The sequence below is a fragment of the Neolamprologus brichardi genome, chromosome 7 (genome assembly GCF_056152115.1).
Source record: "Neolamprologus brichardi isolate AB-2024 chromosome 7, ASM5615211v1, whole genome shotgun sequence".
NCBI classification, from domain to species: domain Eukaryota; kingdom Metazoa; phylum Chordata; class Actinopteri; order Cichliformes; family Cichlidae; genus Neolamprologus; species Neolamprologus brichardi.
The window spans coordinates 10,917,630-10,932,274 of record NC_142110.1 but is presented as its reverse complement, the minus strand read 5'-3'; the positions used below and the strand labels follow the sequence as shown (position 1 = coordinate 10,932,274).

General features: G+C 42.8%; 1 protein-coding gene across 3 annotated transcripts in view; it reads right to left on the bottom strand.

Moving 5' to 3' along the window:
- Positions 1–292: 292 nt before the first annotated feature.
- The window catches only part of grm3 (glutamate receptor, metabotropic 3), a 38,446-nt gene continuing 24,093 nt past the window's right edge, over positions 293–14,645 (bottom strand). For all 3 annotated transcript variants that reach the window (XM_006789426.2, XM_006789428.2, XM_035907182.2), the window contains 8 exons: positions 13,572–14,175; positions 4,807–5,049; positions 4,513–4,702; positions 3,886–4,195; positions 3,580–3,773; positions 3,298–3,430; positions 1,423–1,600; positions 293–484 (listed from right to left, as the gene is read on the bottom strand). In XM_006789426.2, the coding sequence (XP_006789489.2) occupies positions 408–484; positions 1,423–1,600; positions 3,298–3,430; positions 3,580–3,773; positions 3,886–4,195; positions 4,513–4,702; positions 4,807–5,049; positions 13,572–14,175 (1,929 nt within the window). In that variant the 3' untranslated portion in view covers positions 293–407. The remainder of the gene's footprint in view (positions 485–1,422; positions 1,601–3,297; positions 3,431–3,579; positions 3,774–3,885; positions 4,196–4,512; positions 4,703–4,806; positions 5,050–13,571; positions 14,176–14,645) is intronic.

The window sequence follows — 14,645 nt, the reverse complement described above, 5'->3', positions numbered from 1 at the left end:
TCATAACAAAGCTATCAAAAACAAAGGCTCCAAAAATTCCTCCTAAAAACTTTTTTTGTTCTTTTGTTTCTCTACATACAACAATTTTTGATTTCCATGTATATACATCCCTAGAAAATAATTTCCATATAGTTACACACTTTCTACATATGTGAAACGATACAGTTCTAGTCCACGAGGAAGGTGTCTGCTTGTTTGTGCGTGTATGTGCACATATGTGACTGTTTATCTGTGAGCGTTGTGTGTGTGTGTGTGTGTGTGTGTGTGTGTGTGTGTGTGTGTGTGTGTGTGTGTGTGTGTGTGTGTGTGTGTGTGTGTGTGTGTGTGAGGCGGGCAAAGAAGAGGATAATGTTCATCAACTGGCTAACAGTCGCAGGGGGCAGATTTGGAGAGTAGACTGGATGTGGTCACAGAGAGGAAGTAGTGGAGTCTACAATCTCTCTCCCGTTGCACACAGTGGGAACATAGTGGGCGCTGACAGAAGCTAGAAAAGGAAAAAGGAGCAAGGGGGTTAAAAGGGAAAATACAACTACACAGACAGAAAAAAGCATAGTTAAATATTCAAATTTGTTGGTGTCAAATTAGTAAAAGAAAAAAAACAACATTTTTGTCATACAAAATAGCAAGATACACAAATATTCATATTTTGCAGTAGAATTAACCTCGAGCAATACCCCCCCACACACACATTTAACATATTTTATATTTTTACTAAGTCTTGAGTTACTCACAGGAACTTACTAACATTAGGAGTTGTCAGGTAATAACAATTGTCAGCTGAATAAGCCCTGTGGAAACACTCACCAACTGGGCTGCTCCAAGAAACTGAGTGATCTGGAAATAAGCTAATTGGTTTGGGTATCTACAATTCAGGGGAGTCTATAAATACAACCCATGTTCTTTTAGTTTTAGTTTCCGCTATCCAAAATACCATTAAGCAACGTGAGTTTACAGAAACTGTGGAAATCAAGACAGCATCTGAGAGAAAATGTTCAGATAAAACTGCAGGTCTGCTGGGCAGGAAGTCTAATCAAAACCACCCACTACAAAACAGTTGCTGGAAGCTTTAGCTAAAATAGGCGTGGTGGTGCGCTGTTCCACTGCGCAGCACTAATGCACAAACTGGGTCCCTACATCAAAGAGTCATCAGGAATAAAACATTACCTGTGACCTCATCACTAAAATCAGTGTCTGATGTATGCAGAGCAACATCTGGATAGGTCAGAGATGAAGCTTTTTTGGCCACAATCACCAGGGATTTTTCACCAGAGGGAAAAAGAAGCACTATTTCATGAAAACATGCCAATGGCTGCCAACTGTTAAGTAAGTAGGAGGTTGGGAATATTATAAATAGTAATAGACAGGAACATATTGGACTTTTTGTTGAGTACAGAATGTTGAGCATATAACCAAATAACCTACCGTGAGATGCATATGAGGTGGCAGCCCCGCTGACACTGAAGCGATTAAGGTTAAGCCTGTGGCTGGTTACATTCTTTTGGGGCTGAAACATGATGATGTGGACCTTGGGGGCAAACATGCAACCCAGCACCACAAAGCCACTCAAGCTGACTGAGATACACATGGTAGTTGTCTGAACCTGCAGAGGAAACATAAGAAGACAGTAATTAGTAGCCAGGTTAGCACAAGACATATCAGTTGAACATCCATCCATGCATCCATCGATCTAGCTAACAGCCACATTGTGAGCAGTTTGCAAGTCTATCACTATCACATGGAGTAAATCGTTTAATTGCTTGTTGCTAACATTTGCATCCACGGTCAGCTGAGACTTACCCAGTTATCCTGACATGCATGCTTTTGTACTGTTTCAGCCGCTATTACAAACTAATTTAATGATAACAATCTTTAATAATGAAAATACTTCAAAGGAACATTTGAGTGCTTATGACAAAGTGCTTTGAATAGAATTAGAAATGAAAGCAAACGCTGCTAAAGACACTAAAGAAATGGATCTCTGTGTCTGCACACGCTGCAGATAATCATGCATGTAAAGTGAGAGCACAAGTCTTTGTTAGCATACTTTGTTAGCTTATAACACTTACTAGAATCTATCAATAAAAGACTTAATCAACAGAGACCACAGTGGCCAAAGTCTCTCACTGGAGGGAAGCTTTAATTTTATTCTCTGTGAAATCAATGCCAATTAAGTACACTCTTATTCTCTCTTGATTCCTGATCTCCAGCACGCAGCAGTGCGCACTATAAGTTGCTGTATCCTGCCATAATCGTTATCATAAGTGTTACAAATGTTTGAATAACAGCAATTCCCAGTGAGATCACAGTACATTTGAGCATATCAGCAATAAACCCTTCAACGTCTCCTCTGAGTACGTATGTACATAGAGTATGTGAGTGGGCGGCTATGCATATTGGCGATGTTTTTCCCATATCTGTCTAATCTTACAGTAACATTACGTCAAAAAATGCATATTTAGAGGGGTGGAGAGGAGAGCTAGAGAGAGTATGAGAGTGAGCGAAAGAGGGTCATTTATTTGACATTTTACGGGGATCAAATGAGCAGCCCTGGCATCAGCACTCTATCAGCGCTCCTCTCTTGCGCCCTTTGATACAACGTGTGCATTTGTGGAGTGTGTATATAAGGTGCGTGTGTGTATGCCTAAGATTTGTATGGTCAGGTGAACATTCGCTCCCCTTTGCTGTTAAATCTGAACATGTGTCAGCAGTTTGACAGAGCTTGTTTAAGTGTCACTCCCAGTACTGCACAGCTGGGACATTTGCCAATAGGATTAGGAATTGTTGAAGTTGTGACTACACCTATGTGATTTCTGCTTTGTTAGCTGTGCATCTTTAAAAAAAAAAATCATGTTGAGAAGATAAAAACTGCTCAAATAACCGCATTACATACTTGAAACACCAAAGTGAGTCAGTTGCCATAGAGTCCCATTGTAAAACGCTCATCTTTATCACAGAAATAAAAAACCTTTAAGGTGGAACATGAAACAGCTTTCTATTCTAACTGAGCACTCAAAACACTTTATACAACATCCAACATCAAAATGTCTACATATAACTTTTGCAGTCTATGGGAAAAAACAGTAAATGTGAAACTGCCAATAGTTAATTTTACCAGAAACAGCCCAGAGTATTTAATTCTGCTTTTTATTTGGACCATAAGCATACCATCACAGTTGTGCTGCTGCTAGATAGTTTTTAAGGTTAGGCTTGCATCTTGTTGGGCTAGAGTCAGATCAGTGTCCTCCTTAAATACAGAAACACGCACTCGTGCATGCATGTGTATGTTTAAAACCATACCCTGTAGTCACTGGATGTAACATAGAAGATAGGAAGAAAGGCCAGCCAAATTATACAGGTGGTGTACATGGTGAATCCAATAAATTTGGCTTCATTGAAGTTCTCAGGGCACTTCCTGGTCTTAAAAGCATACCTAGTGGAGAAGAGAATCACATTTTTAAGTCGACAAAATACCCTTTTCATTTCAGCAGTTCCTGATTTGATCTGTAGAACATAAACTACTTTATATAGTACCTTTTGGGTAATAATCAATGTCTGTGAGTTTAGTTGTGACACACTTACACAGTACACAAGATGACCAGGAGCACATCATATCCCAGTGACAGCAGCATGCTGGAGTCACGTACATTACACTTCAAGATGACGGTCTGTCGTCGCTCCGGCAATGTAAAGCGACGCGTGCCGGGGACTTCCAGCAGCAGCCATACTGACACCATTACTAACTGGACAGAGATTAGACTCAGACAGATGAACACCTGGGAAAAAAAAGGGAAAAGAGGAAGTAAGGTCTACGAGATCTACTGTTTGTCTATCCATCCATCCATCTGACTGATGCAGATGGATAGACATGATGCTGCAATCACTCACCTGAGAGGATGGGCTAATGAAGCGTGGCCTCACGGCTCCCGCTCCGTCTTTCACACCATTGAAAATCCTGGCGATTCTGTTGGTTTTGGTGAGAAGGGCGGAGTAGCAGACAGCAAATGATGTGCCCAGGCCAAGGCGGCGCAGGGCACAGATGGCAGGAGAGGGTTTGGCCAAAAAGAGGAAAGTCATGGCGTAGGACATGAAGACTCCTGAGAGGAGGATATAACACAGTTCTCTACCTGATGCTTTCACCAGTGGTGTGTTGTTGTGTCTGACGAACACCCAAATCACCAGGCCGGTGCACATGAATCTGGGGACAGGGAGGAAGTTGCAGCCAGACATACAATCAGTGTCATGAAGTCACTGCTTATATGCTGTCACACACATAGAGCATGGCTATAAATAGCAAAATTGACTTAAACAATCAACAAAATATTCTGAAATCAGTATATGCTCATGTCATTGCCTGTGCATAGCTATGAAAAATCTCTGTATCTGTATGACGCTGAGCCTCGGCTGACCACATGCTAAGTTTTTCCTCACTTACTTATTGTTGTGAGCTACTTCTGTCCAGTTTTCTGTGTTTGCGACAGTAATTCATAGATTTTCAAAAGCCCTGTCACTTACCCTACACATGCAATGGTAATTGGGCCAATAGCCCAGGCATCTTCCCACATAATATAGTCCTCGGGAAGGTCGTAACAGGACGTCAGGTCGTCAGTGGGCCACTGGCCAGGAGCGCAAGGTGAGCAGGTAAACTCATCAGCCAGGTATTCATGAGGCTCACAGGCTGTACAAATCCAGCAGCAGTACTCACCTGGGAAACAAGAATGCGAACAGTTTGTGGCAGATTTTCCAAAGGTGCTGCTACCTTGAATGTCACTACAACAAAGACGAAATTAATGAAATTCACCGTCCTACCTGCCTGCATTTTCTTCATCTCATTGCGCTCACAGGGGTCGCTGCACTGCGACGTGGGCACTACTTCTCTGGGCCAGCGAATTAAATCACTGCTCAGACTTAAACTCTCTGCCCATTCACCTACTGGCACGTAACCATAACGATCACCAGAGTGCTGGTAGCTGAAGATGTTGTATCGGCCCACGCCATCCCCCTGGGTGTCAAACTTCACTACTGTCTCGCTGCCTGGAGGAGAAAATGGGGCTGAAGAGAGAACACAGAGACAAAGAGTGGAAAAAAGGCGATAAACCCAGTGGGAAAGGAGATCAAAGCTTAACAATCACAAACAATCACCTTATTGAGGTCTCATTGATGTCTTTTAAAAGCAGCAGTGAAGAGAGGGACAATAAGCAATGGTCAGTAAGCCTTAGGAGTCCAAAACAGATAGTGAAAGGCACTACAAAAGTGTTTTCATTACTGAAGACCAGCCAGTCACAAAAGTGTTTTCTAAAAGGCTATAAATGCCCAGTATGAATGGTGATGTGTGTGTCACTGGCCTCCCACCTGTCCATAAGGTCACCTAGGGACAAAATTGCTGTTCTAAAATCAGATCTGATAAAGTTTATTACCAGATGCATCATTAACAAGCTGCCCATAAAGCCATATAGGCATGGAAGCAGAGAATTGAATCCCTTGGTAATGCTATAGCTACCCACACAATGATAGATTTAGCCTCTGGGTCTCTTCTGTGAGTGAGGTGCACTGCTGAAACTGCCAAATTGGTTTGTATACATGTTGTTATGAAAGGATTACCATCTACCCTGAGGATGTGGGAACAGAAGAGATTGTAAAATTGGCAGGATGTGCGGTCACCATTAAAAAAACAAATAGAAGAGGGCTTTGGACTGGGAAAACAGTAAGTTATTGATGCTTTGCAGGCAGTGCCGGACCTGACAGTGCTGAAACTTGGTTGTTTTGACACAGACAAAGTGTATGCCACTCCTATTGTGCCATCGCTGTCCTTTACAGCAGAGCAGTCAGCTCTGTATTGCTGACACACAGGCATGCGTGTTATACGGTGGTGCCTTGTCGAAAGATGATGTGACTAGAGAAATCACAGTGTATGCTGGGTTTATAAAGCACCGTTCTTCAATTTGCAACAAGGCTCTCGGTCCTCACCGTGCAGCTTGCTTTGATGATGCTATGCCGCCTTCCTCATATCTCTTTGTCTTTGGGTAACTGAATAAATCGTGGGCCAAATTCATTCTCCATACATACAGCCTGGGATCAGTAGAGTGAATCAGGATACAGATTGCGAATAAGCTGTTGGGCTGAAAAGTTTGCATGTGTGTACGTGTGAGGATGTGCACACAAGATTGAAGCTCGATTAGGTTTTGCTTTACAGTTTGATGGCTAAGGTATTGCTCTGAGCGCTGTGGGAGGCAGTGCTGACAGAACCAAAGCTCTGACCCTGCTGTTAGCTGTGTGTGTGTGCGAATGTGTACGTATGTGCACGCAGCACTGACAGGGGCTAAAGCTGTGCTATTGTTGTGATAGTTCAGTGTGCTCAGAAAAGAATGGCGTGTCAGATGGCAGCAGAGGGGGTTAGGGTTTATGAAATCCATAAATCACAGAGACAGCACAACTCTCTATCTTTCTCCTCTCTCATCTCCCTCTGTCACAGGAAATTCTAACTGTCAAGTCTTCTTTGGATTTTGCAGCTAAATGTTTAGGTGACAGCTAAATGAAAATGATTTCAATAAGAAGGTGCTGATAATATCTTGAGATAAAGGAGATATATGAATCCATTATGCTGCACGTCGCCAGATAATAAAGTCTGCTAATATCAGCAAGCAATAAGGCAAGCTGGGACCTCCTCCTTTTAAACACCAATACACACTGACAGAAGACGTTACCAGTGGCTAATTATCATAACTGCACCTTATTAGGACCTTAGATATGTGCTGAGGCCTAATTAGCTGCATGTGGCAATTACGTGTAATACAGACAAAAGAGATAAGAGTATTGGCCTACAGAGCCATTTGAAGGCACTGTTTTTGTCCTTGACTTCCCGCTAACACATCGCATTCAGGCAGCAATAGACTCAGAGGACCGGTGATTCCTCCTTATTTCCAACATCAGTGACCTCGCTGACATGACAGAATGGCTTATCAAGAAAGTGGATGAGGGTGCAAGTCAGAGCTAGCGAAGGCCACCAAGATTCAACTGACTGCAGAGAGCGGAGACACGCAGCCCAGGTTATTGACTGATGGACCAAATTCTCTCTCTTCATCACTGTCCTGGACTGAACTAAAAAAAATTAAACTAAAGCAGCAACAACAAAGGCTTTTGTTTTGACAGGACTAAGCATCTATGGCCGTAGACTCACTGAATCAAACTTCTGAGCATGTTGAAATTTTTAGACTGGCCATTTAAATAGTAGCTAAAACAGTTAATAAATATTTGTCAGTCCACATCTCCAGCCTGTTTTGTTGAATTAAAAAAATATATATATTTAGGATTTCCTGATGTCCCAAATAGTTACAAATCTCTCTCTCTATATACTGATCATGTAATTCACTTGCTGGGCCCACGTCCTTATTTGAGGTTTGACAGCGGTTTAGTAGATAAAGATGAATGGCTTGGACATGAATTCAGGTGTAGTTTGGGCAAGGCCTCGAAGGGGACTGGTGGCGGCTCCTGAGCCTGGCAGATCCCCATGTACTAAATAGAAGTGAAGAAGTTAAAGAATTGAAAAGGGGAGGGACGGTGGGGCATGTGGGAGATGAGAACCGGTCCTGCACCTGAAATTCAGATACTTTATCTCCAATTGCAGCAAGTTAGGGCACCACAAATGTGCTTTTACTATCAACAGGTTAGCTGTGGCCATATTATACCAACTAAAAGTGATTATAGTGGCCACGTCCTTTAAATATAGTCTTGGTAAACATCAACAGATGCAACTCTAATGTCAGCGATACTCATCGAGATCCGTTTATCTTATGACAATACACGTATTAAATTCAGTTCCACCGATGGACCGAACAGGGAACCAGTCTGCCCAGTCTGGTGACGAGCCATATGTCCAATTATGAGCCGGTCTGTTTCATGCATGCGCAACACATGCTACACGCACAGCGGGGCAGGCAAATAGTGCACACTCATAACCACACATTAATATATTGTTAGCATGGAAGCTCTTCAGAAAGCAGTTGTCTCTTTGTCTTCAAAGTTTGCCAAAGTAAACCATGTGTGGACGAGTGCCAAAACATTTGTAACAACAGACCTAATCAGGCACTTAAATCACCCTCACCCAGCTGAACACAGACATTTTAAAGAAACTAACAAAGACAAAGTGGCTAAAGCTAAAGCTATCCAGTGCACAGAGTCAGCCACATGCCTGCAGGCTCTATATGAGCCTCGGTATGAGCAACAGATCAAAGCACTTAAGAGGAAAGTTATGGAGACAAATGAAAAAGTGGCTGATGTCCTGTTATCTGTTAAAGTTATAAACATACTGGAAAATAATGTAAACACCTTAAATTAACATTGTTGTATAAACCTGTTACACCTAAATGTCAGCTGATGATGGGTGTACAGCAACTCATTTTCAGAAAATTATTTGTATTTTTTTCAGGTAGCAGAGCACTTATTTTTCAGCTATTTAATAGACAATGTCCTGTAACTTACTGCAGTTTTGGGGGAATTGTAAAGTTTAATTTGATAATTTCTGTATAATTTTATTTGCTGTTGGTTTTGGTTCTTAGAAAGAAAATCAGAACTGGGAACATCAGCATAGGCAAGTCACTTTTAGGAAAAAATCAGAATTGACAAAGAAAATTGAAATCTCTAATATCAAATAAAGTTAGACTCATTTAACTAGCTGGAAACCTCAATAAAACCTCAGGATCTTTATAGTAAAGCTGAAGCACTGTGACAGGTCTTTGTGTTCAAGTCCGGCATCTCAAATATGCAAACTGTCTTTTTCGACCGACCTGCAGTGTTTCTGAAACAGTGTTGCTTAAAAAATGATTAAAAAAAAAAGCCTGTTCATATTATTTCCAATGTGCACAAAAGCCTGTTTAACCTGCTTTAAAAAAATAGGGTTATTGAGGCATCCTATTAGATGACATCTGATTTATTTGGACAGTGTGATAGTGTCACACTAAAGATGAGCCAGAAAGTTGAAGGGATTTAGCAACACTGAGATCTCCCAACCCCGAACTGTAACACACTAAGTTACTGTGATTCATCTTCATGAGAATATGAATGTTTGCATGAGATTTCATGACAAATCACCTAATAGCTGTCGAGATATTGCACTTAGGACCAAACTGTACACTCACAGACAGGCTGACAGACTGCTAGTGTGGTTGAAACCATAAGTGAACAGTGTGGCTAAAAGGAACTTGATCTGTCAGCTACTTTTCTACAACATGGTTCTGTTACAGCAACACGCTGAACAATAAACTGACGGAATGATTTGTAGTGATGCTTCCTAACGGCGGCTCTTAGGTTTCCACGTGTAACAGATCTTTTAACGCAACCTAATACAGTGTTATATAGATGTATATGTATAGATCACAGGTGTCGAACTCCAGGCCTCAAGGGCCGGTGTCCTGCAGGTTTTAGATGTGTCCTTGATCCAACACAGCTGATTTAAATGGCTAAATGACCTCCTCAACATGTCTTGTATTTCTCCAGAGGCCTGGTAATGAACTAATCATTTGATTCAGGTGTGTTGACCCAGGGTGAGATCTAAAACCTGCAGGACACCGGCCCTCGAGGCCTGGAGTTCGACACCCCTGGTATAGATGATTCTGTGCCACCTCATCCACACAATACTTCCCTACTGCTCCGGGTGACTTTTTATGCCCCGTGAAGTGTCATCAGCAAACAAAAGACCAAGCCTCACTCGCTGACATCCAGCAATACCGTCAGCCAATTCATCTTCCATGTGGTACGCTAGAAGTACAGTAGAAACGGTGTCTCACAGGCTGGGGGAAACATAGGGTTTGCTTTGTCCCAACCAAATCTAAATATACAACTATCTTACTGCAATGGCAACAAACACTTTCATTTTTGTAATGGCACTTGATTAGACAGCTGGGAGAAATGAAAATTAAACAGCAAAAAATACAAAAAAAAAGGGGGAAAAGAAAGAAAAAGCAAATCAACTTAAGCAAGACAAACTGTAGTTATAAAGCAGCCTAACCAGAACCCTAATTTTTGCGAAACACTTAGCATTCCCACTAACTTGAGAAACATCTTATTATTCTAGCTTAATTAGAAGCATGGTGAAAACAGGCTTTTCATTCAGAAGCTGAGAAATTAATTATGTTATCGGCCATGTCGGGCTAAAGCAAAGCCCAAGGGGGATTGTGGGTATTAAAGGCAGGGGGAGAGAGCGAGAGGAGGCAAAGGCGGCTTGGGATGAATAAGTAGGAATAAGTCATCTTAAAGCGGTGAAAGTGAAGTGTACAGATTCATGTGGAGAGGGTAAATCTTTTTTTGTTTTTGCTTATGTGACTTCACACATACATGCACTCATGTCCCCTCAGTGCATACGGATATATATGCAGGTATTCACTCACATGTCACAAATTCACACACAGAGGGATCACATTAGTTATATTTGTTCTCCCTGTGGATTTGGTCCTAGGGGATGGAGGCGCTGACTGGGTCACAGAACAACAGGCCACAGGGGAACAGAGGACAGATAGGGTAGAGAAAAGGAAGTCTAGAGTAAGGGACAGAAATGTATAGGAGGTAAAATGTAGCGGAAGAGAGCTGAGGCTTGACTGAAAGAAAGGTGGTGAGATAGAGGAGACAAAAGCAAGAAATGGCAAGAGAAAAACAGAAGGTGCTGGGATGGAGAATGAGCCAAGAGACAAGATAAGGGCAAAGAAAGGAGGGAAGTGACAAGCGAGTAGAGTGAGAAGAATACAAGAGAAAGAGAAAGGAGATAGCAAAAGTGAAAAGCAAGAAACTGATATCATGGTAGCTGAGATACAGGTGGATGGAAAGGAGAGCCTTTAGAGAGAGGAATCAACAGAGAATAGGTGAAGGCTGGATGGACAGATGAGCAAAGTGAGGGAGAGGAGTGGAGAAGCAGACTGGCGCAGAGAGGCAGTGGAGGCAGGAGAGCAACCTTGTGAAGTCTGAGTGGGATGTGCTGTTTTTGAATGTAGGAGAGAGTAGGACACTTTCCGGGTGAGAAAAAAAAGGGGACAAGTATCTAGAAAAGACGGAGTGATGAGGTGGGAGAGAAAGAGTGATGGAAAGACAGACAGCGACAAAGACAGAGAGACAGAGGAAAAGAGACTGAGGGAAAAACGAGGGAGAGAAAATGAGTGAAGGTTGTTCTCTAGCATCTAAACGTTGCAGCAAGCTCAATATGGCCCTGAAGGCACACCGCCTCTGCTAACACAGACATATCACACACACACACACACACACACGCACGCACACACACACACACACACACACATAGAGAGAAAGAGAGAAGGGGGAATATCACATCTATCACCACTATTTGAACAGAAGACTGCATGCATGTGTGTATATACTGATCTGTTTGCTGCAGATCGGGGAGGTGGGTGGGTGGGAGTTGAATGATGGCTTTGAGAAGTGTGTGGGTTGGGGGTGTCTGCAATTTCATGCTGGTAGAAAAACAAGCATTTCAAGCCACCTCATTGTAAAAAAGACTGTTAGGAAGGCGTTTATGTGCCTCTTGTGTGTATGTATGTCTACGTTTTGCGTATGAAGCATGTTGTAAGGCCTCATAAAAATGTGCAAAAAAAACGCCTCTGTGTCTGTTACTAGTTGGTAAGGAGCAGTTCCCATGATCTACCGGATCACTTCGACAATTGGCAATAGTGTCGGCTTCATTACCATAGCAACTAGCAAGACGAGATTAGATGAAGAGAGCCGCATATGAAAACACTGCTTTTAACACAGAATAGTGCATTAGGGCATCACATACAATGTCAGTAAAAGCTAATAAAACAACAGTCCTATTACATTTAAGAATCACAGTCCTAGGGGACATTGGGAAGCTATAAGGAAGCTCCGATTTTGATGCAATGCAAAGACTGTGCAATAAACCTGCATGTGTGTATAAGAGAAGGCGAAAGGAGGGAGACAGAGAGCACTGAAGAGTGTTGGTTTTCCGTCTGCTACAGTTCAGACTGAGAGCACTGCGGATGGTGATGCTGCAGTATTCATACCCCACATTCAACCTCAACTCACCTCAGCTTCTTCCTTACGTACTGTAGTCGGAAGGATGTATATGTACAGCAGAGAGCGAGAGTGAGTCATTCTGGGCGAACCAATACCTCAAAACAAACACTGCTGCAAGTTCCCAGTTTAACTGTACCGTCTTCCACGTAGTTTGAGCTCTTATCAGCACAGCTTCTCTGAATGGATTTTTACCAATACAGCTGCTTGTCATTCTGTCAGAACTGTCAGCGTAAAAGGACTCAGGTTGTTTGTATTTGCTGTTCTTTCTTACCAGCTGAAGAATAAAAACATGCAATTCGCAGACATACATCAGTATTAAAAAGAAGGCAGAAGTGGTGTTAGAGGGAGTGCATTATCAGACATAGAGATGTAGGAAAGTCACAGAGGGATTCACACCTTCTTTCTCATCTGCTGTCCTCTGCTTTTCCCTGCTTTTCTCTCCTCTGCCCCAAAACCCACTCCAGAGCATTTGTCAGCTTCCCGTGTGTGTAAATCTGCATATCTTTCCCATCTCTCACTGTATGTACTCTATAATGGAGTGGGATCATCGGTGCCAAGTGGAGGATGCAACTGCAATTGCTTTGACTGTTTCTTCACTCTCTATCTTATACTCGCTCTTCTTCTCAGACAGAAATGCTCCACTTTGATTTGTAGCAGAAATGAAGATGGGGAATTTCAAAGAGAATTCTCTTCTTCTGCTGACGCATGCCGTCCCACTCCGGAATTGCCTCGGTGCTCACTTGTTCTCTCCCTCCTTCTTTCCCTATCTCTTTTTCTGTCTTACTCTCTCTTACCTTACCCCAAACTCTCTTTTCTCATTTTAGTCTGCCTGTCACTCTTATCTGTAAGCTCCCTCCCCCCCTCCCCTCATAGGTGATGCCATTTTCTCATCCTCCATCCATCCTTGCTGCTCTCTCTCCCAAGCGTCCCATGGCAAATCTGCCGTGTTAGTGTTGTTTGTCTGGCTGTTTTGATGTCTGCTCCTGGTCACGGTTGGTGGAGGAATAAGCACCTCTAAACCTGTGTCAGTCCCTGAGACACAGCAGTTTATTTATAACGCTTTCCTTTGTACGCCATCTGTCAGTCAAGCCAATCCTCTGTCTCTTCACTCCCAATTCTACAGAGACTGACAGACAGACAGGCAGCCTGCTATAGGAGCTATTATAACACACACAATCTCATTAGTGCAAGAGAGAAGAATATGGCTGACGGATTAACTGAAGCTCTCATTCCTCAAAGCAACTTTCAAGTGTCGTATCAATTACGCATGGGTAATAGGTGTCAATGGCAAGCTGGCTCTGACAATACATAGCAATTAAGTGGATTTGTTTCAGTACTTTTTATGTTCGTGGCTGCTTTGGCTGAGGAGAAGGACAACATCCCTGTATTGTTTCACAGAGGACTGTTAACTAGGGACTGAAAATTCCCATCGTTGTCCTACTGTCTTTCCCCCAGCTTCCTCTCCAACATTTACTTCTTATTCTTCATAAAACTTCAACACCTTATCGCTCTTCATTCTGTTTGCCGTGCTATAGCTCTCTTACCTGCAAAGCTGACATTAAGGATGTAATCCCTGTAGAGTCTGCGCCCATCCAAGGCCTTCATGCTGTCACACAGCTTGGTGGTGTTAAAGCACAAGCTACGTTGCATGTTATGTAGGGCGTAAGCCATTGCATACACGGCATTCACCACAAACATGATCTTGGACTCGGGTTCAAAGTTACTCTTGTCCATCGACAAGTCCTTGTCACATGGTGGGGGAGGCGTCTCTCCCAAGCCCACTCCGCCTCCTCCCCCAAAAGAGCACTGAAACCGCTGCTCCCAGAACTCCTTGAACCAGGGATTCCGATGATTTTTGACAGGGTTCAGACTAAGGAAGTAGCGGTTGAATTCTGGTATGGGATTGGCTGCCAATTCAAGCGTGATGGCTCCTTCAGCTGTGACCTCATTTCCCTTGACAATGCTTTCCTGCGCACCCCAGCCGTCGCTGGCCACCCATATGAAGGAGGTGTTGAGCCTGGCAGCAGCTGCCAGCAGCTCTCTGGCATCGTCACTTCGCAGGAAAAGAACAGCCACACGGGCGTTTGGCTTCTGGAGGAGCTGACGGATCACAGCTTCATAGGACTTCTTCGCGTTAGACCGTCCCACCTGGACAAAGAGGAGACATGCTGCAATTTAATGACAGACATACTGTACATGCTCCTCCTGCTTATGTTCTCTATTCGTAATTATTTATCACATAAATCATAGGCGGAAATGTGAGAAAAAAAGATTTGTCTCACAGTCTCATACCAACATGCATTTCTGTAGCAAATTAGATGAAAAATGTGCCTGTGAAAGCACCCGGAATGAGTTCTTGGAGATAAGCTTTCATTTTCTGGTTCACGACTGATAACACCAGTGTGATATTAAACCCTATTTGGGGTAGGACGAGATAAGACGTAAAGACAAACTTTTATAAGCGGACAAATTTAGCACTTTGCCCATTGTTGCTGGTGCAGCCGTAGGCCATTCATCAGGGTGACATTCCACATGGAAGTTTTGGCTTTGTTTGTTTTGTTTAGCTTTTCTTTCTGTTTGCTTCTTATAGCCATGTAGATTTGACAACAGAAATGTGC